At 35.6% G+C, this 19,770-nt stretch overlaps 1 protein-coding gene across 6 annotated transcripts; it reads left to right on the top strand.

Annotated features, from left to right (window-relative positions):
* The first annotated feature begins 2,546 nt into the window (after nucleotides 1–2,546).
* Nucleotides 2,547–18,533, top strand: LOC103696139 (CDP-diacylglycerol--serine O-phosphatidyltransferase 1). Of its 6 annotated transcripts, XM_026800979.4 has the most exons (15): nucleotides 2,773–4,332; nucleotides 4,724–4,864; nucleotides 5,077–5,170; nucleotides 6,923–6,988; nucleotides 7,280–7,339; nucleotides 8,048–8,138; nucleotides 8,639–8,693; nucleotides 8,794–8,873; nucleotides 8,995–9,111; nucleotides 9,204–9,288; nucleotides 15,721–15,812; nucleotides 16,513–16,766; nucleotides 17,005–17,093; nucleotides 17,257–17,377; nucleotides 17,933–18,533. In XM_026800979.4, the coding sequence occupies exons 5-15, from the start codon at nucleotides 7,293–7,295 to the stop codon at nucleotides 17,940–17,942; spliced, it is 1,041 nt and encodes a 346-aa protein (XP_026656780.3). In that variant the 5' UTR covers nucleotides 2,773–4,332; nucleotides 4,724–4,864; nucleotides 5,077–5,170; nucleotides 6,923–6,988; nucleotides 7,280–7,292; the 3' UTR covers nucleotides 17,943–18,533. The 6 variants fall into 6 exon arrangements, with proteins under 6 accessions (XP_008775898.3, XP_088578220.2, XP_038984580.3 ...); XM_008777676.6 differs by lacking the exons at nucleotides 4,724–4,864; nucleotides 5,077–5,170 and adding an exon at nucleotides 2,547–2,726 and having other exon boundaries at nucleotides 4,143–4,332; XM_088722094.2 differs by lacking the exons at nucleotides 4,724–4,864; nucleotides 5,077–5,170; nucleotides 17,933–18,533 and adding an exon at nucleotides 2,547–2,726 and having other exon boundaries at nucleotides 4,143–4,332; nucleotides 16,513–16,589; nucleotides 16,701–16,766; nucleotides 17,257–17,696.
* The last annotated feature ends 1,237 nt before the right edge of the window (nucleotides 18,534–19,770 follow it).

Here is a 19,770-nt window from a genome sequence, read left to right as displayed (position 1 = left end):
TTCCCAAAATGGCCTCACTGCTTTCTGCCAGTTCGTCGGCCACCCTACGTTGCACCACCGGCTGCTAAAAGTTTATTACTTTCAGAATCATGTATGATTAGTCAATATTTGTTAACTAAATCATGGTTAATAAAGAGAGTAATGTTAGGGGGCTTGAACATGGTGGTAGATAAAAATAAAAAAAAAAGCTTTATGCCCTGAGGTATAAAAGTATTGGTGTGATTCATAGGGTTGCCGTGGTACATTAGGAATAATCCTCGTGTAACAAATAGGAATGGAGATTTTTTAGCACCAAGGTTGGGGTTCAAATATAAAGCATATCTTTTTCTCTTACGTAGGAGTAGAGATCATACAAGAATGATGGATGATATTTTATCTATCTAATATTGCTTTTGGTTTGATAGTGATAGAAACATTTACTTGGTGCTTTTGCTATTTTTAGACGCTTTGTAATCAATCTTTATTGATGAAATATTTGATGACATTCAAGAATATAATTATTCATAATTGATTTGAAGTTTTAAAGTGGCTGCGTGTTATTGTATGCTTAATTTTGTAATAGTACGGCAGTGTCATGATCCGAATTCGGAGCGTGACATTTAAATGGTATTAGAGCGGACCTAGCCTATAATCTATGTGGACTAGAGGATACTGCACCATAGTTCTATTGGGGCTGACCACGGGCCGATCGTGGTGTTTGTGATTAGATTTGAATGGATTTGAACCCTTAGTCCGACGAAGACGTCAGGGCTTAAAACGGAGGAAGTATGTGAGGATCCATACGGGCGTGTGTTTAGTCCCACATCGGTTATTTGCTGGGTAGATCTTGAGTACTTATACAGGATCAAGGAACCTAAATAATATTTTCTGGCTAGCTATTTTGGGTGAGGTCCTGTATTGTAACAATAATTATCCATATTTATGTTTAACGTGCAACACATTGGTCAAATTCTACTTCTAGTATAACCATAATGCTCTATAGATGATATTGACCATTAGTCTTGAATATTTATATTACTCACCAATACCAACCTTTTCATTGTTTCACGTAATATCTTTGAACATCACGTGCTAACAATATTATATCTCTTCTTCAACTGTGCGTATACCTTTATCATAACCAATCTCTTACTATTGTGCCCTAGTACACAACTTGCTGTGTTGATGTTATTTTAACTATCATATCATCCAAAACAACTACAACCATATAATTTTTTATTGGAATACTCTTGCAAGTAATGTTAGTCAATTCTCAACCACAAGCAATGACATCAATGATTGACTCTTCTTGGTCTTTTAAAAAAAGTTTATTATTCTTTTCCTCTTTGATTATTTTTTGCAATTATAATAACTTGACAATGAAGAAAAGGAAGTAATGCATGTCATCCCATTATTTAAACATGTGACCATAACGCTATCAAGTAGTGCATGAGGTATTCTTTGGCATAAAATTTAGAATAAATAGAAAAAATAATAGCGAGTTGGAAGCATGTTTTGCAAACCTTCTTCTCCTCGTGCTTGTCACATCTTCCTCATTCCAAATTCTATGTAATTCCATAATTCATTTGATTCACTTCTGCTGCCACATACGAAACTTGCTACGATTTGGTAGCCCATATTTGTAATTATAATCTTTATTCTTGCTTGAAGATACAAAATAGACGATTAGTCTTGTCAACAATCTTAAATATCACTTTCTTGTCATGCCAAAATATTTTGAAGAGATCATTGAAACGAGTTTGAGAGGACCCTTTGGTGCATAATAGGTTCAGTTAAGTCTGAATAATATGACAATATGGAAAAATAGGGTGATATTGGCTTATTGTCTAAGCGCCCTCTCCTACATATATCTCTTTTTTTCTAATAAGGTACATATTGGCATTTTATTTCAATATATAATTCTATTCTATTGATTACTGATCTTTATATACACCGTTCAATAAGATATAAATTAAATCCTATAAAATTTACCATCTATAATATATGTGATGGCAAATAGAGTACATAAAGTTGCCATCGATCATCATTGATCCATCACCATAAAAGTTTGTAAATCGACATTTAGCAAGTGTAGGTTGTATGAGAATATGCAATCACATAATGTATATTATTTTATTTTTTATCTATTTTTATTCATATTAGATTTTTTTTTCCTGCACCACAGTGCTTGAATTTTTATTTTTTAACACACCTAAAAAATGTCTCCCCACTTTTAGATACACAAGACTAATTGGGTGAGTGATGATGAGAGTATGCGTCGAAAGTTCCACAATTATGTAACATCTAAATTTTCTCCATGTCATCTATGCATGCGAGAGTAATTATAATTTTTTATATCACGTCAGCCACCAACGTGACCACCTTGGTCATGCATGTAACATGTTAGTAGAAGCAAACCACCCCACAAATTAAAAATAGTTAAAGAAAATAAATAAAGTGGTCTCTCATGTAAATACACAAACCTTCAGGGGTAGTTACCTACCCTCTTCTTCCTCTTTTGACCGTCGTACTCTCTTTCTCTGCGCTTTTGGCCTTATAAGCCTCCTGGCACTCGATTTTCTATCCCTCTCCTTCTCTCTCTCGCAAGCGGCGAGGAGGAAAAAAAAAAAAAAACCGAAAGAAAAGAAAAAAAAGTGACGACTTTGATCGAGTAGCACGGTTTCGGCGGCCACGATCTCCACGTCTCGTGATCGTACGGCCAGGACGTGATTGTCGGCTACGTCTATGTGAGTAATTACGAAAGAAATCGGAAAAAAGAACCGCCTTTCCTTCGCTTCTCGTCATTTGATTCATTATTTTTTTTCTTTTTCGCACTTATTATTTTCTCGAATTATAACGTTTTCTCTGCGACCCACTGTTTGTAATCAATTTTCCGTATTTTTTTCCTCAATATTTTGAACTTTTTTTCTACCCTGCCGGTTTTGTCTTGTTAAGCCACTATATGCGATTAGTTCGACTTGTTTTAAGTATTTTTTTCAGTAAAGATTGGTTTTTCCTGATATATTTTCGTTTTTTGAATGGCCGCAGATTTATTTTTGAAGTTTTCTTGGAAAGATCTGTAAAACGATCATATTTTCTTTTTCTTGCGATTGGAAGTTAGACTTTTTTCCCTTGAAGATTGAATCTTTATGGGTTTTTTGTTTGATGCTCTGTTCGTAGATTAGTTTTTGACGAAACCTGGGTGGTTTTCGGTCGTTCTTGTTCGAATGGGCATTCTGGCCTCTGGGTTAGAAGGCTGATGGATAATTAATCTGATCAGTTATGGTTTTGAGGTTTCGATGGGGGAGTGATCAGTTCTTGCTGTAATGATTTAATATTTTCTTTATCTGGTTACTTGCACTCCAATTTGTGCTTTGAATTCTTATGCAGGGTTATGAAACCAAGAATTTCTCTATTGGGTATTTTGTTTCTGGTCACCTGCATTGGTTTTGCTTATAAATCTGCTCAATTTTTCGCGACTAATATTTTTTTTCTTGATTGTCCTTTTATACTTTCATTTTTATTTTGGTGGTTGATTGGTACCCATGACGGCATTTCTTTAGTAGATATTCTTTTTTGCTCAGAATATCTTCTGTGTTGTGCTAAGTATGCTTGCCAAATCTTTGCTCCGAGTCCTGTTGTTATCTTATATTGGATGGTTTGATGTTCCCAGATGCCAAAATTTTCTCACGACTTGAATTAAGTTGTAAACATATGTTTCACCTGCTATTCAGCCGTTAATTTGGTTAACATGCGCTGCTTTTAGTGGATTTCACGGCCTACTTTTTTGGTTATCTACTTAGAGTGCTATGTTGTTGCCCAAATCAGTTGAAATTGTTCTGATGCTCCTCCGCGATCGATTCATCTACCTAGTCAATTTTCTTAATTTTTCATTCATTTTTGGGGTCTTTTAAGCCATCATGGTGTTCATTTAAGATTTCTATTTAATAATTCACGCCCGATTATTGGGATCATCATCATCATCATTATTTCTATTTTTTATTCTTTGAGAAAAGTGATTGTGATACAGATAGTTGGCCAGCATATACTATCATACATGCAGAAAACTTGAACCTACTATAATGGTCCTCGACTTGGAAAATGATCTGTTTCTTGTACCATTCAATGATCAAATTTTCTGTCTCATATCTTACTATTTTCAGAGAGCAGTAGGAAGCGACTGGTGCTCATGGAGGTTAATGGCCAGAGAAAAGCGAGGAGAAAAGACTATATTTCCCGAGAAGATAATAATGCAAATTGTCTGAATGATTTTGGCGAATTTGATCCATGGACAGCATGGGCATACAAGCCTCGCACAATTTCTTTGCTACTTATTGGAACCTGTCTTTTAGTGTTAGTCCCAATTCTTGTTTAGTTGTCAAATTCATTGGGTATTGATATACTGGTGTATCATTTCCTTGACTTATGATTCATGTCCTGTACCCCTCCGATGCTTTTATATTGCTATATGACTTATATGATTCTTGTTAAATATGTGATATTTTTTCTCAAAAAGTTTAATGTGCAATAATTTTAGTGGTTCTTTTTTTTCCTTTTTGTAAAGCCAGTTAAGAACTTGTCAGATGGGTAATGGACCACCACATGCGTAACTGATAGAAGGAAAAATGAACAGTAGTATAACTTTAGAGAGTTAACACAGTGGTTAACTTAATACATGCTTGTTTATGTGCATAACAGAAAATTAATTATACTGACATAGCACAGATATAGCACAGATCTCCAGGAAATATTGGGGACTGCAACTTAGTTTCTGCTGCTTTTTATGAATGAGATGATGGAAGCAAAACCACCATTCTAGTGAAGTGTACAATCTTTTTGAATTGGTGTGCTGCTTCTTCTGTGACTTCAAAATTTCCAGTTTAAGGTGACACACCCACTCCAAAATCTAAGTCTTGCATGAGCATTTGCCGCCCGAGGCTTCCAAACTACTCTTTTATCAACCATTTTTCATTTTTCAACATCATATTGAAGTCCCTATTTCTGCATTCTCTGGGATAACCTTTCAGTTTACTTAGAGAATCATCAAGTAATAAATTTTATATCTTGTTATAATGTATAACACTCGTATATTTGCAGATGATCCTACTTCCTAAAGTCTCTACTTCCCTGATTTTAGATCCAAATATGTTCTTGGAGCAACATCTGATCTTGCTTCTGCTAATGATCCAGGGTACTTATCATCTTATGATGCATGATGTGATATTCTATTATATATATGTACATTGCTTGCATGCATGAACTTATGCATGTGTACATGTATGTTCATGCATGCTTCTATGTATGCATGTATATTTTTAGCTTTTGACTTTCACTTCTCATCCACTTGGTCTTGAGGTGAGGATAAAAGTATCTAGATGGAGAAACCTTTTTGTTTTCTTTCTTCAGATAGACGTGATGGTTTTGAGAATTAAGTGAGGGCACATCTCAGGGCCAAGCAAACAGGTCAGTCATTCAAGTGGCATTGTGACAATGGATTATGATAATTTAACCTTTCTTTTAAGAAAAAAGAAAATTCCCTAAAGGGCAAAAGACATAGGTCACCAAGCAAATGGAACAAATCTTTTGATTTAAAAGGTAAGGTGGATGAATATAATTTGATGATAAGTTTGTGATGATTAACTGTCAGAAAGTGTGCACTTGATATAAAATAGAGCGAAAATGGTAGTGCTTTCAAAACTGTGTCGGCACAAAAAGGACAAGAGAAAGGAGCAAGTTGTCTCAAGAAAATGTGCCCATGCTTGCTCTCAGCAAAACCATCTTGCTGAGCTGTATGAGGGAAGTTTGCTAAGGCAGGTTTACTTGAAAAGATAATAAAATGATCATATTTAGTGAGATTGAATTGAACTCCAAAATTTGATATACAGACTTGATGATTTCTGAAAGTTGATCGTGAATTGTGGTGAGGTCTCTCTTAACCTGTGAAACTTAAAACAGGATGCATGAGACAAAGCTAGGTGAAGCGAGAAAATTACTAACATATAATTACTAATTATACATGTAATCTATTTATACAATATAAATTTGACTTGGCCTATAGTATCTTGCACTCTAGATATACTAATGAAACCCTGATTGGATCATGCTTATGGTATGCTGTACCGATCGGTACCGGACGTACCGTACCCGTACCGATGGATACCGGTATCGGTACGCCAGTGTCGGTACGCCTAGCATACCCCATACGTACCGTACCGACACTCGGTACGCCTATGCTAGTGCGGCACCGGTACGAGGTTCGGTACCGGTACGACGAACCTTGTTCATGCTTGGTGTCCAAAATATGAAACAAGGCAGACTTGGCAACACTCATGATATTATGTCTATATATATATTTTTCGATGGTTTTTTCTAACACTAGTGATATATTTTTGCTTTATAGTGGGCATCTTTTGCGTTCCTCCATCCAGGAGGTCAAATGTGCTGCAGTTGGTGGAGTCTTTTAGTTTTAGGTTTATATAACTTAGTGGAACTGCCTTTCTTTTAATACTCTTATGTCTTGAAGAAGGTTTTACTTTAGCATATCTTGTACAACTAGTTTATTAAATGCTTTTATAGCTTGTGCAAGATTGCTACTCATCATTCTATTTTTCTCTGTTTTAGCTTTTATACATAAGTATCTCATTAACCTCAGCAAGATACATTGTATGACAAACGTTCAACTTGTTATAGTATATTTGCTGAAGTGTATGGAGTGGAAATAAGTTGTCTCTTTGAATTTTCTATTTTTCATTTACTTGAAGGGCTACAAGATTCTTTTTTTTTTTTTTCTTTTGGCTGGTTTTGTTACCTATAATATATTTTTAGGTATAATAAATTAATTTTGTAAAAAATCCTGACAGTTAGTTCATATTTGTTTTCAACTATAAAAATTATTTTTTATAAGAGAAATTGTTGTATCAGTGTTTGCTCCATGTTTTCTCAGTTGGGCAAGTGGAGCACTTGATCCGGAAAGCACTGCATCTGATGATGTTGTTACATCTGTAAAGAGGTATGCTAATTATTTTTCGGCAAAAACTTGGTAATTTCTATGGGAAGTTTAACTTTATTACCTGGATATTCCTATTATATTGATCAGAAACATCTATGAATCATGTGGTTGATCTTTTCTCTCAACTTGCTTGTTCCTCTTCTTTTTAGATTTATATCATCTTCTATTTCATTGATAGACATAGTACTCCCGTATTATCTGTTTTCATGCTTTCTTGTTTTACTATAGAAGATTTTTATCTGCTCTGAGCAAAAGGAAGCCTTGCTGATCCCTCATCTTTGTTCCCTTTAGGGGTGTCTGGGCAATGATTGCAGTCTTTCTAGCTTATTCGTTGCTTCAAGCGCCCTCAACGTGAGTTACAACTTTTCTATTGTTGATTCTAATGATCTGGTCTTTTTTCATAGCCATGATAGGTACTTTCTTAAATGTTTCCTCTGGAGTAGTATATTGTGGAGAAGTTTTACCATGCTTAATGAAGATGGAAAAATATGAAATCAATCTATATGCCTTTTTCTCACTGTCATGTCAATTCTTTGGAAGAATCCACTGTATATATGAGTGCAAAATATGACTTGTGTACTTTCTTTTTAAAAATTTTATTTCCAATATTTGATTTTAAAATGTGAACTAATGCTACTAACGTATGGAAGCAATCATTGGGGTGATTTGATAACTCATGTTAACTAATTGTTATTTTAGGTTTCTTATCTGAGTCAAATTCTGGTTTATGTCTACATTTCTGTCTTAAATTACAGCTCATTTGTGTTTTTCTGTTGGCGGTTACACACTAATATCATAAGATGGTTATGGTTATGGCAGACACAGGCACCATGGGATGTTTGCTTAAATCTGGCAATTGGCTGTTGACATTATTTTCTATCGTATAATATTTGAATTGATCAGGAAAAATTTTTGATTGTGAAAAGGAATAGGAAAACAACTTAAGTATTAGAAAATCTTCCTAGTGTGGCAAAATATGCACGTAAACATTTGGTTTTAGCTATATAACTGGGCCACAAACTGAATTTCTGCCTGGTTAATTACTATTGTGATTTGCAGGGTACTTATCAGGCCGCATCCTGCCATTTGGCGTCTGGTTCATGGGATGGCTGTTGTTTACCTCGTCGCTCTTACCTTTTTGCTTTTCCAGGTTTGTTTCTAGTCATTTAAGCTTACAATCTTGAAGGCCAGACCTGATTCTTTGTGGATGCTCATGCATCTTGCTCTTGTATTTAGCATTGTTGATTTGATATAGTATGTCATACAAGCTTGGCAATGTCAATTTGAATGACTTCTGACTGAACTAAAAGATACTAGGGTAATCTTCTGTTTTTTCTTTTTTCCTTAACTTTTTTCCCTTCACTTTTTTCATTCGCACATACTCATGCCAATTAATACCCCATGTATTGTTACACAATCTATTTTCTATTCTAGAAATCATTATTCCATGTTTAACATTATGCTGCCTCTAGAACGCTTATATTTTATACTATTTTACTAGAAACTATATTACTTTCTCTGACTTCTTGGTAGCTGTTATATTGTGTTTCATTTGCAAGATTATCATTTATTGAACAATGGCTAGTTATTTTGCCTCTGTCCTTATTGAAAAGGTCATTCATTCTTTGAATATTATCTCCTATATTTCAGAACCGTGATGATGCTCGGCAGTTAATGAAATATCTTCACCCTGATCTAGGAGTCGGTAATGAATATCCTTTATGGGATTTTTTTTTTCTGATATAACTGTTGCTTATTTGCAATAGAAGAAATTTTGAACCCTTCATTCATTTACATTTTTACAGAACTACCTGAAAGATCATATGGAACTGATTGCCGTATATATGTACCTGAGAATCCCAAAAGCAGGTTTAACAATGTTTATGTATGAATTCTTCGTTCACCAATCTAATTTTAATTTTTTACTTTCATATTTCCGAATCTCTTCATATTGACATATACTGGGTTTTTGCAAGTTACTGATTTTGGGTTTTACATTTTGCTAGGAAACATTGTTTGATGAGTTTGTTCCTGCTCATATTTTTGGATGGTGGGGAAAAGCTATAATGATACGAAATCAACCCCTTTTGTGGGTTTTGTCAATTGGCTTCGAATTAATGGAGGTCAGTTTTCAAAATATGTCAAGAATAACTAACGAGTGTTTCTTTTTTGGTGTTGGTTGTTCTAAAAGCACACTTGTGCTAATATTTTGCAGCTAACTTTTCGTCATATGTTGCCAAATTTCAACGAATGTTGGTGGGATAGTATCATTCTGGATATCTTAATCTGCAATTGGTTTGGTGAGACCTGAGCTAGCCAGCTACTGTTACTTTAGTCTTCCTTTAACTTACACATTTATTCTTTGAAGGTTGTACTCATTTTACATCTGTGTTCATTGCATTATATGAACAACGCGAGCTTAAACATGCAAAGGCATCATACATGGATAATTGTGTACATATCTCACGGAGTCTTATTTCCATGTGTTTTATGAGATACTCTGCAATTGCAGTCCCATATTTTGCATCAAGAAGTATGGTATCTGGGTAAATACATTCATGTAAATGAGTATGCATACCCTATCCGCACCCCACTTATTTTGGATGAATACTGCATAACCGCTTGCCGACACCCCTTGATATGCTTTTAGTTCATGCCCCTATTCTCCGGTTTGCTGTTGGCCCTTGATCCTTTTATTCATTCCCTTACCCTCTCTAGCTAGAACAGTTCATCTTTTTGCTCTCCTGCTTCTGTAAATAGGTCCATAGATTATATCTTTGTTCCGCATACCCTTTGAACTAAAGAAAAAAAAAAGAGAAATAGGATTAAGTGGGTCTTTTGTTGGACCTTACCTATAGGATATAAGATTTTCATAAAGTCTCATTAGCTCATCTGTGCACCTCATTTCTTGCGGTCTTCCTCCTTCATCTCTTCTTCTTTTCTTTTGACTCCTCTTCTGAGATCCTCCATTGTCTTGGCCTCTCTCATTCTTGAGAGGCTAGCAAGCCAAGCAAATCTTGAAGGAAGAGAGGAAACCACCATGGTTTGCCCATCGGCCCCATTGCCGAAGCCCACAATCTCTTTCCCACTCTTCCAATTTTAGGTAGTCATATAGGCATGGCAGGCTTGTTCGGCCTTGATATCTCTCTCTCACGGAATTGGAATGTTGGATTTGAAAAACTATTCCAACTATGTATTCTGATTTTTTAAAATCTTCTTCCTTATTTTCCTATTTTATTTCTTTTTGGCATGAGGTCCATTGATTTATGTGCATTTTTGTTTGAGAATTCAGAGAGAAATTCTGAATTTCATTTGTTAAATCAAGTCTCTAAAAAGTGATGGAAGAAGTAGATGAACATAAGTAGTCACGAATTAGTTTATATCTTCTAATGATTACAAAATATTCTCTCACTGAAATATTGCAGCTTTCATTTTAGTTTGCTCCAAATTCTTCTCTAATTGAATATGATTCTTTATACCTAGATAAAATAAGATTGTGACTAAGGTACAATCATGCAATAATTATACCTTGGTTAGCCTTAGATGTAAGGTAATCCTACATTTGCCGCATCATTTGATTCCATTAACACCAACAATGGGCAATTCAATTTGGAGGTGCTTGAATTATGAATGGATCCAAGCCCATTTTTAAATGAAATAAACTTGTGACCTCCAATTAATGAAGGAGAAGAGAGAGAAAAGGCATTGACATTCTCTCTTAATCCCTTCACACTTTTTTTCTTCTTACTTGAACAGATCTTATTTATCTTAATATTTTGTTTGATGGTTTCCTTGATTTTATAGTAAAGTAATTGTTTCAATTAGTTTCGGCAGAATCTTAAATAGCCAACTGATTCTTTTGTAGTATTTAATGACCATTTTTATCACTTCATTTTTGAAATCTTGTACTAGTACTGCAGTCTATTATTTAGACTCCAAAAATGCTGTGCTTGTCCTTGTGGAGTCAATTTGGAACTTGATGATCTGTTGATTCTAATTTGGTTGTGACCTTTTTGAGAGAAAGGGAGGGAGGCAATCTGTGCTAATTATGTAGGTCCTACTACTTGGGATGCACCATCCAAGATTTAAGCCCAGAATATCTGCTTGTTGGTCAAAGCGGTACGATCACCTGGATAATTGCCAGCTTGGAACTTGATGATGCGGCTTTGCTTTGTGCAATCTTTCTTTTGAGAGCCCCATCTTTAACTAAATGAGGCTCCATCCACATTCAACCCATCTAGGGTGGCAATTTTTGACCGGACCTGCCTTGAAATAAATAGGCTTTTGGGTGATGGTTCTTATTAATTGGTTTTGGTATGGCTTAGCTGAAGCCAAATCTATTGTAAATGGGTTCAGATATGGGTTAGGACTTTCCAATTGATGAATCATCATGGGTAGAACAGACCTCTAAGATCCATTCCCAAACCCTTGGGATTGTGGTAATTGTACAATGGTTTATTGCTTGCTCAAGGATAGGTTCAGGTGATTAGGAAGGTTGTATAATTAATGGTCAAAATAATAGAAAATATTGAAAAGAAAAGTTAGGGAAATTGTGCGTTTAACATTTATCATGTTTTCTTCTCCACTTCAATTTTTACTCATTGCTTCTGCACTTTTTCCTTGTTTTAGATGTCAAACCTAAATCTCATATTATTGACAAGCGAAGCGCTATATGGGTTGGCTAGTTGGATATGCATCAATGTAAAATAAATAGATTGGATATGGGCTTATGCGTTTCAACCTGATTATAAATGACTTGGGTCTTGATTGAGGGTTTTCTCTTTTCTGTTTTTTTTGGTCCGAACCTGAGCCAGCGTGCATCTAACACAATTGACTCATTGCCACCGCGACTACCAATTTCTTTGGACTAGACTTCTTTTCTAGATATAATCACCATCTTCTTAAATTGCATATGCCTTTTCCACCCATTTGTTTGTAGGATAGTTCTAGTTTCATATAGTCATCATCGAACACCCAATATAAAGCTGTTGGTCAACTGCTTTTCTTCTGATCTCTGCTGACCAGCAGCTCTTCTCATTGCCTGAATGGCATGGAACTGGTGGCTCGGGTCCACCAGAATTAGCTTTTCTATTTGCCCCCCTTCTCTCTTTTTTCATAGGTGGGGCACGACACTAGAGTGATTAATGTTGCCACCTAATCTAGCAATTCAAACACATTGGCCCTTCTCACTATGGGCCACTAGAGTGATCCAATCTTGCCATGTGAACCAGTGACTAAAATCAATGTCTCCCATGTTATCAAATTATTCTCACCCTTGTTTTCCATCTCACCATTACACCAGTACTTAGGCTGCTCGGATCATTCTATGTACTCAATACTCATAGCCATCCATCCAGGCCTGCATGTGATATACGGATGAATACTTTATTTTTTATTATTTTCTAATTTCTTCTTGTGTTTGGTTGTGGGTATAGAAAAAGTGCACTGACAACCTTCTCTCTATTTTTTTACTTGAAAAATAAACTTCTCTCAATTTTGATAGGAAAATTTTTCTTTTAGGAGTCTGTTGAGCCTAACCCACAGTTTCACTTTGGAAGTAATTTTTTAAAAACCCTAGATAATGACAATATTGGTGGATGACTAACAGTATTAGGAAAAATACTTAGGGCATTTTTGGTTTGGGGGAGATGGACTATGGAATGGGATTGGAAATGAGTGACTTTCATTCTAGCCATTTGGTTGGAGGGAGTCATATAGGGGGGAATGGGAATCCTCAATCCCCTAAAATACAATCCCTACTCTCCCCTAGTATTCAGATCCCATTCTAATTCCGATTCCGATTCCGGTCACGAACTAAATGCATTGGGGTATATGGCCATTCTAATTCTTATTCCAATCCATGCCAATTCTAATTCTGATTTTGAGCCAAACGTGCCCTAAGATGGTTTGAAATCTCATCCAGTATTATAAGAATCAAGCTAATCGAAATCTTTGCCAATATAATAAACTCAATATTAATCATACTATTCTAATATATTTGTTAAGGTATTTAATTATTGAAATTGTTTTGAAATTTTAAAGATTAATTAGCAAATTTTGGCTAATGCAATGATTTTGTGTTGGCCGACATCTTGGGATATATTGATTTATATTGAATGGATACTAAGGGCCAGTGTATCAGCTAATATTAGCGTTAGTAACTGCTCAGCACAGATATATACAGATAACTTTGCCGAGATGAAAATATTTTTTTTGGGACCAACTCTCTTTTATTCTTATTGTGACATGGTGTATCATAATTTGAAATAACAGGAATTGTAATGTCATACATATAGCAGCCAGTTATTTAGTTTCCGAGTTTGTAGAGTAAACCATAATATTTAGAAGACATATAGTTAGTTATATAGTATAATAATTGTTGACTACTATTATTTTCTAAAAAGAATATTTCTATTATACATATGGACGTGCTTTATGACCAAGAAAATAATAATAACTTTGGATGAGCTTTCCTTCTTGTTCACCTGGCTTGTGCTCTTAATTTAAGACTTCATCCTCTTGTACGAGTCTCACCTTGTGCAGGCATTTCTTCATTTAATTTTTCCATCCATGTCTTGGGAACTGGAATACTCTAATATGTTGAGTAATCATTACAACCATTAATAAGTATTTTTGAAGATAATATTTTCGTTTTCATATAAAATAGTGTGAAAATATCCAGTAAGATTAGCATTATTAAACATTATATTGGAAATATATCTCAACCAAATCTAACCTTAAGATGGAAATAGTGGCTGTTATAATGGCCTTTATTAGAGATTATTAGAAGAAAAATTGGATAGCCACTACACCTCTGGAATGCTCAGTAGCAAATTATTAACCATTATGGCAACCTAACACTTATGTTAGATTCTTATGTTAGTACTCTTTCCATAAAATGTTGCAAAACATAAATCAACAATCTTAATTTATTTGTACATTGAATGAGTGCTTGTAGAAGGATTTAGACTTGACAATGGTTTGTAATCACAATAATGAACAAACAGAAAAGAAGATAGTAACTTCTAGAAGGAAATTATTAGGAAAAATATTATTACAAGAACATGTTATTCTTCTTTGCTCTACTAAAGTGAACATTTTTTTTAATTGGTGGAAATCAAAGGGTAAGCTTTTTCTGATTCTGTTGGTAGATTATCCTTTAATTCCTAACTGAGTGGTAAGAGGCAGCAGCTGTGGATAGTGAATTATGAGTGTTCATGGCAGTAGCATGTTCATAAACCAAAGGATTTAGTGACCTTTTGTTTAGAGGATGATGACTTAGCTGGAAAACTATACTAGGTTTCCTTATTTAATTATCTCGAGGAAGGAGGTGGGTCATACATGAAGTGGTCATTGAGATCTGATCTTAGATGGAGATTTCAAATCTTCTCACAAGCCACTGTTCTCCATGATCTCCTTATCTTTGTTTTTAGCTAGAAAGAGCGGAAATGGGAGGGGAATAGAGGAGAAAGAGGTTCCTGATTGTACTTGCATGGTATTACTGGATCTCCTGCATGAATCACCTGTTTTCGGAGCCAGTTGCAGGTGGTACACCTTGAACTACTCAATTCGCAAGCTGTTCCAGGCTTCAAGCACTTTTGGGTTGCTTCACCTGGTTCTAATTCTGAATCAAAGGTAACTGTGCCAAGACCTATTTGGTATGGCATGAACCATTTGTGTCAAACCACTTCAACATTTCGAATTCTGACTACATCATCAGAGTTAGACAACTCAAAGGCTGCACAAAAGTAAGAGTCACTTGATCTAGAACATGAAGGAAAAATGGAAGAAATGGGCTGCACAAATGTTATAGTTACTTAGACTAGAAATAAAAAAATTGGATCTGCTACCTCCATTTTCTATAACAAAAGAAATAAAAAAAAAGGAAGAAACCTAAGAACATGGTGGAAGGAAGATGTTTGTTTTATGTGATTGATGATTTGGATAGGGCTGAGGAGGATGAGCTTAAATGAGAAGCAATTACATGTAAAAACCTCATTAACTTAAATTAAAGAAGTTCGCCACTTGATGTAGCCGTGGATGCACTTTATTCCACTTCAAGGGTTAACAAGTTAAACAGATTAATATTGCTTTTGAACACGTTAAGTTTAATAAGTTGAAGAACCTTTTGGCAACGTCCGGTAGGCAGGGAATTAATATGATTTATGGCACTAAATTGTAAAGATTTTTCAAAAAATCTACAACATGCAAGGCAGGAAATGCCTTTGGAGTGGGACATGCTGGGTAGTGGCTAGCTCAACATGTGCCATATTGTGTCAATCACATGCAGTGCCTCTAGTGAGCAGTATCAGACAAGTGCTGCAAAATGCTGGTATTGGCTTGGCGCAGTATGTTCCTGATGGCATGGGCTGGCATAAGCTGATATTTGAAATCCTAGTGCAAGGGAAACTACGACATGTTAATTGCTTGATAACAGTAGAGGCTTAACATGGGTTATACTTGGTAAAGACTTGGTAATGGAGTTTGAGGAGGTATTTAAAATGACAAGAGTTGAGGTTAGGTGGGTAACTCATATGAGAAAAATAGTAGCTGGAAGTCCTTCTGTGTGATGCCTTACGTGCTTCATTCTGCTAATATGCTTCTCAAGTTCTATTTACTATCTTCTATAATCTAAATTGAGATCTTTCTTTTTTTTAATGTTGTCTTATTTTTATGCACTTCTTGAGATTACTGCTTGTCATGATGGGGTAGCCATTTGCTCCATGGTCCAGGTATATGGGCAGGAATGCGCAGTGTTAGGTACTTTGATGGGAAAACATATGAGTGGGTTGGTATAAGCCGCCAGCCAAATATCATTGGTAAGGTATGTTTTATCATTAGCATTTCACTTCTATTAGGACCTTCATATTTTGTGGTACAACATACGTTCCATTTTGCACCTTGGTTTGTGTAAGATTTGAATGCATATTTTCTCCAGAAAAAGGGAGATAATCTGATGTTGGGGTTTGCCTGAGGTAACACATATTCCAATTTCATTGACCTTCTACCACACTAAAAAGGAATCATGAAAATGTAAAACAAACAGTAAACAATCTACATCAGCATGTTTGCTAGGAAGGCTTAGCTCATGAATTGTGATTGGAATATATATTATATACGTGACAGATCAAGTCCAGCCTGGATCAGGTTGGGATCATTTCCTAACTGTGGTATCGGTGATTAATCTACAAATGGTTCTTATTGAACAATCTCTTATTTTCTTTTGAGATGGCTTGAGGAAATGTAATTCACTTCTCATTTAAATCAAATATTTATTTTGCACTGTTTTCGCTAATCTCTCATGCTTCAGAACATACGGTTTTTAAAAAGGAATGTTTGTGGTGGTTTGTTGAGATTGAGTATCCGTATTTGGTTCATACTCCATCCAACATAGAGTATGAGCTTTTGTTTGCATATCCTGGATCTTCAGAGCTGCAAATATCACGGCAGAACTAAAGCATATGCTATGTATTATATTCCTTTTATCTATTTGGCTGAACTGCATTTTCTTCTTGGCCTTCAAGGTGAAAAGAACACTGGGCCAGTTCACACCTGCACGATGGGACAAAGATGAATGGCACCCTCTGCTCGGGCCTTGGAGGTTCATCCAAGTGCTCAGCCTTTGCATTGTGTTTATGACTGTAGAGCTCAACACCTTTTTTCTCAAATTTTGTCTCTGGATTCCCCCTCGAAATCCTTTGGTTGTGTATAGATTGATTCTGTGGTGGCTAATTGCAATACCAACCATCCGCGAGTATAACACCTACTTGCAAGACAGGTATTCCCATTTCTAACAAATTAGAAGAATGTAGGATTGCAAACTTGAAATTAGTTTGTTTTGTTTGCATATGGATGACAAATAATCTCAAATGTGATTGTATTGGGCTATACTTCAAGGTCCTGGTTTAAATAAACATGAGATATTCTAAAACTATAAAGATTTTTCATCTCTTAGACAAGCATGCTCTCATGTTTTGTGTGGCTGAAAAGCGTTTGTCTTATGATGATGATTTCAGAAAGCCTGTGAAGAAGGTAGGGGCATTCTGTTGGCTTTCCCTAGCAATATGCATAGTGGAGCTTCTTATCTGTATCAAGTTTGGCCATGGTGAGTGCTATCTTCCATATTATTCTTAGTGCATACTTCATTTTGTAGACTGTAGATTTGTTTGAGACTGATTTATTATTATTATTATTGTTGTTGTTGTTGTTCTTATCATTATTTGTTTATTTATTTATTTTGAGGAAACTATTTATTCATTTTTAACCAGGTCTCTTTCCCAACCCAATGCCCCCATGGCTGATAATTTTCTGGACATGTGTGGGTTTGGCCCTCCTGATCTTCCTGCTTGTTTGGTCCTGGCAAATTCGTCGGGCAATGATGAGAAAAAGGTTATGATCACCATTGCAGCGTTCACTTTTATTGATTCTTTTTCCCATCTTCTTCTTAATTTCTCAACGTATATCATGTACATATGAATCACTTTCAAGTTCTGTAAATGCCCTAGTTAGACGGGCAACGAGTCTGGCATGTAGAGGATAAATTTTCCTCTCATTTTCACTTGTGGCAATAGCTTTTTAATGCCAGATTCCTGTCCCTCACCTTTGCTGCTATTTTTTGAAACACTGATTTTGATTTGGTGTAATTTATTTAGTGAAAAACGAGCAAAATGCAAAGTATCTTTTTATGGAATAATCCTTTCATCTTAAATGGTGTCATCATTTCAGTCATCTCTACCTTATGTTCATGCATCCTGCAAGCGCAGTTTATTACTTGAGCTTTGTTCATGATATCTAGTTTAGGCGAAGAAACATTGATTGGTTCATGCTGTTGCATAGCATTTAAAGAAGGCTTATTCTTAAACTTGTGCTATAGCTTACCTGAAACATACAGTCGGTTTTGTTGCGAGGTGTTTCATTTTGAATCAATGATTTGTTCATGTACAGAACATTCTAAAGGGCAGACTTGAGCTCTATTGCCATGACTGATGGAATTTTAGAGTCCATGCTGGTAGCAGCATGTATGCAATTTCTAGAATGTCGGCGAGTGGAGGAATCAAATTTGTAGGGAGGACTGTGTTCAATAATTTAAAAGATATAAATCTTATTCTCTTGTAACTTTTGGTGAAGATATTCTGATGTGCTTTTGGATGAATCATGTTTCAAAAGCATATGGCCTTCGCCGACCTTCTGGAATTTGGTACTTGGAGCGGCTGATGCACTCAAATTGAGTCAGCTTCTGTTCAAGAAAGCAAGATAACCATGTTATGGGAGGACATATGGCTGTGGGAGATGCCTCCCAAGCATATGCTGCAAAGCTTTTCTCAATCAGCAGAGATGAGGTTGTGTCGGCGGCCTGCTTCTTGGAGAAGAATAATGAAAGAGACAGGTGGTATAAATGCACTTTAGATGATTCAACTTGATAGTCCCTTTGTACAGTTCTTCCAGTTACTTTTACTCCTTCAGCATGCATCAACAAGAAGATAATATCAGAGCTGAAAAGGGGGATCTTGAGATCCTCTTCCATCAAAAAAAAGAAAAAAACAAATCTTGGGATGGCTGTTTTCTATGACCATCTTGTTGGCCTTTACATTTTGGCCCAATATTAGAGGATGGCCATTACTAAATGTTGTTTGGAAGGGGATGAATGATGAATTTTATAATTGAAAGCCAGTAGATCCAGTAAAGACCATACTAAATGTTGTGGACAATTGGTTACCATTGTAGCAAAGTTGAAATATTTTAGTAGATCATCATAGCTATTTTTTTTTTTTACCTCAAGAAACTTAGCTATATGTTTCAATCCATCATTTGAACCTTCTTCCCTCTAAAATACAGTTTGGGTTTAGAGAAGAACTGCAAGTTGAGAAACGTTCTGTTGATCCTTCTTCTTTTTTTTTTTTCTTAAACTAGGATGGTGTGAGCCCTGCTAAATATTGCAGGAATCTGGGTCTCTTGTATCTTTATCACCTGCACCTTCAACAAATTTTTTGAAGTTAGATTAAGAAAACATATAGTTTCTGCAGGGAAAAACAGCAACTTGATGTTGAAAACAATGCGTGTCAAGAATTTATATGAATTGCTCATGTAACTCTATGTTTCTACTAATTTACTTGCATTGTTTTAGGATGTCTTTTGTTTCCTTTGTCATCATAATAGACTATTGCATTTTGTCCCCATTCTAAAAATCTAACCATCTGCATCTTATATTGGTTATTCTTACTGTAAGGATCTCTCAAGCTCGACTATTTTGATCTGATGCATACCTGTGTTTGCATTCGAGATAGTCGACAGGGCCGTGGTAAGTGTTTTAACTGGTGAGAGGCTTGGAGTTCATACTCAGTAGGTGCCAATCCGGCTGTTGTTCTCCACAGCAAGGGGAAAAACAAAAAAAATACATTCCAGATGCAAAATTAATAAATTGATCCAGTCTCCGTTAATCAAGATAAGCATGATATTTTCTAGTCTTGACTGCATAATGTTGTTGGGAAATGGGCATTGGACGATGTTTTTTATTGTAATGGGCTTCTATGGGTCTTATTTATGCGAGTTGAAATGCCATTTTCAAAACAAATAATAATAGAGTAAGATCGGATCAAAGCCAAACGGGCATGCACACAATATACTAATATGAGATCAAAAGTTGCCTCTTCATGTGTAACCTTTACTTGTTCTTGGCCAATATAGATAAATATAAAGCCTTTTCATGCTTAGAGAACCTCCTATGTACCATTGCCTTCAGGCAAGTCTAAAGACTTGAAAAACATCTGTAGTTGGAAACGAAG

The sequence above is a fragment of the Phoenix dactylifera genome, chromosome 5 (assembly GCF_051530095.1).
Source record: "Phoenix dactylifera cultivar Ajwa chromosome 5, Ajwa_hap1_PhDact_Kaust_v1.1, whole genome shotgun sequence".
Taxonomy (NCBI): Eukaryota; Viridiplantae; Streptophyta; class Magnoliopsida; order Arecales; family Arecaceae; genus Phoenix; species Phoenix dactylifera.
This window is presented reverse-complemented; position numbering and strand designations above follow the sequence as displayed.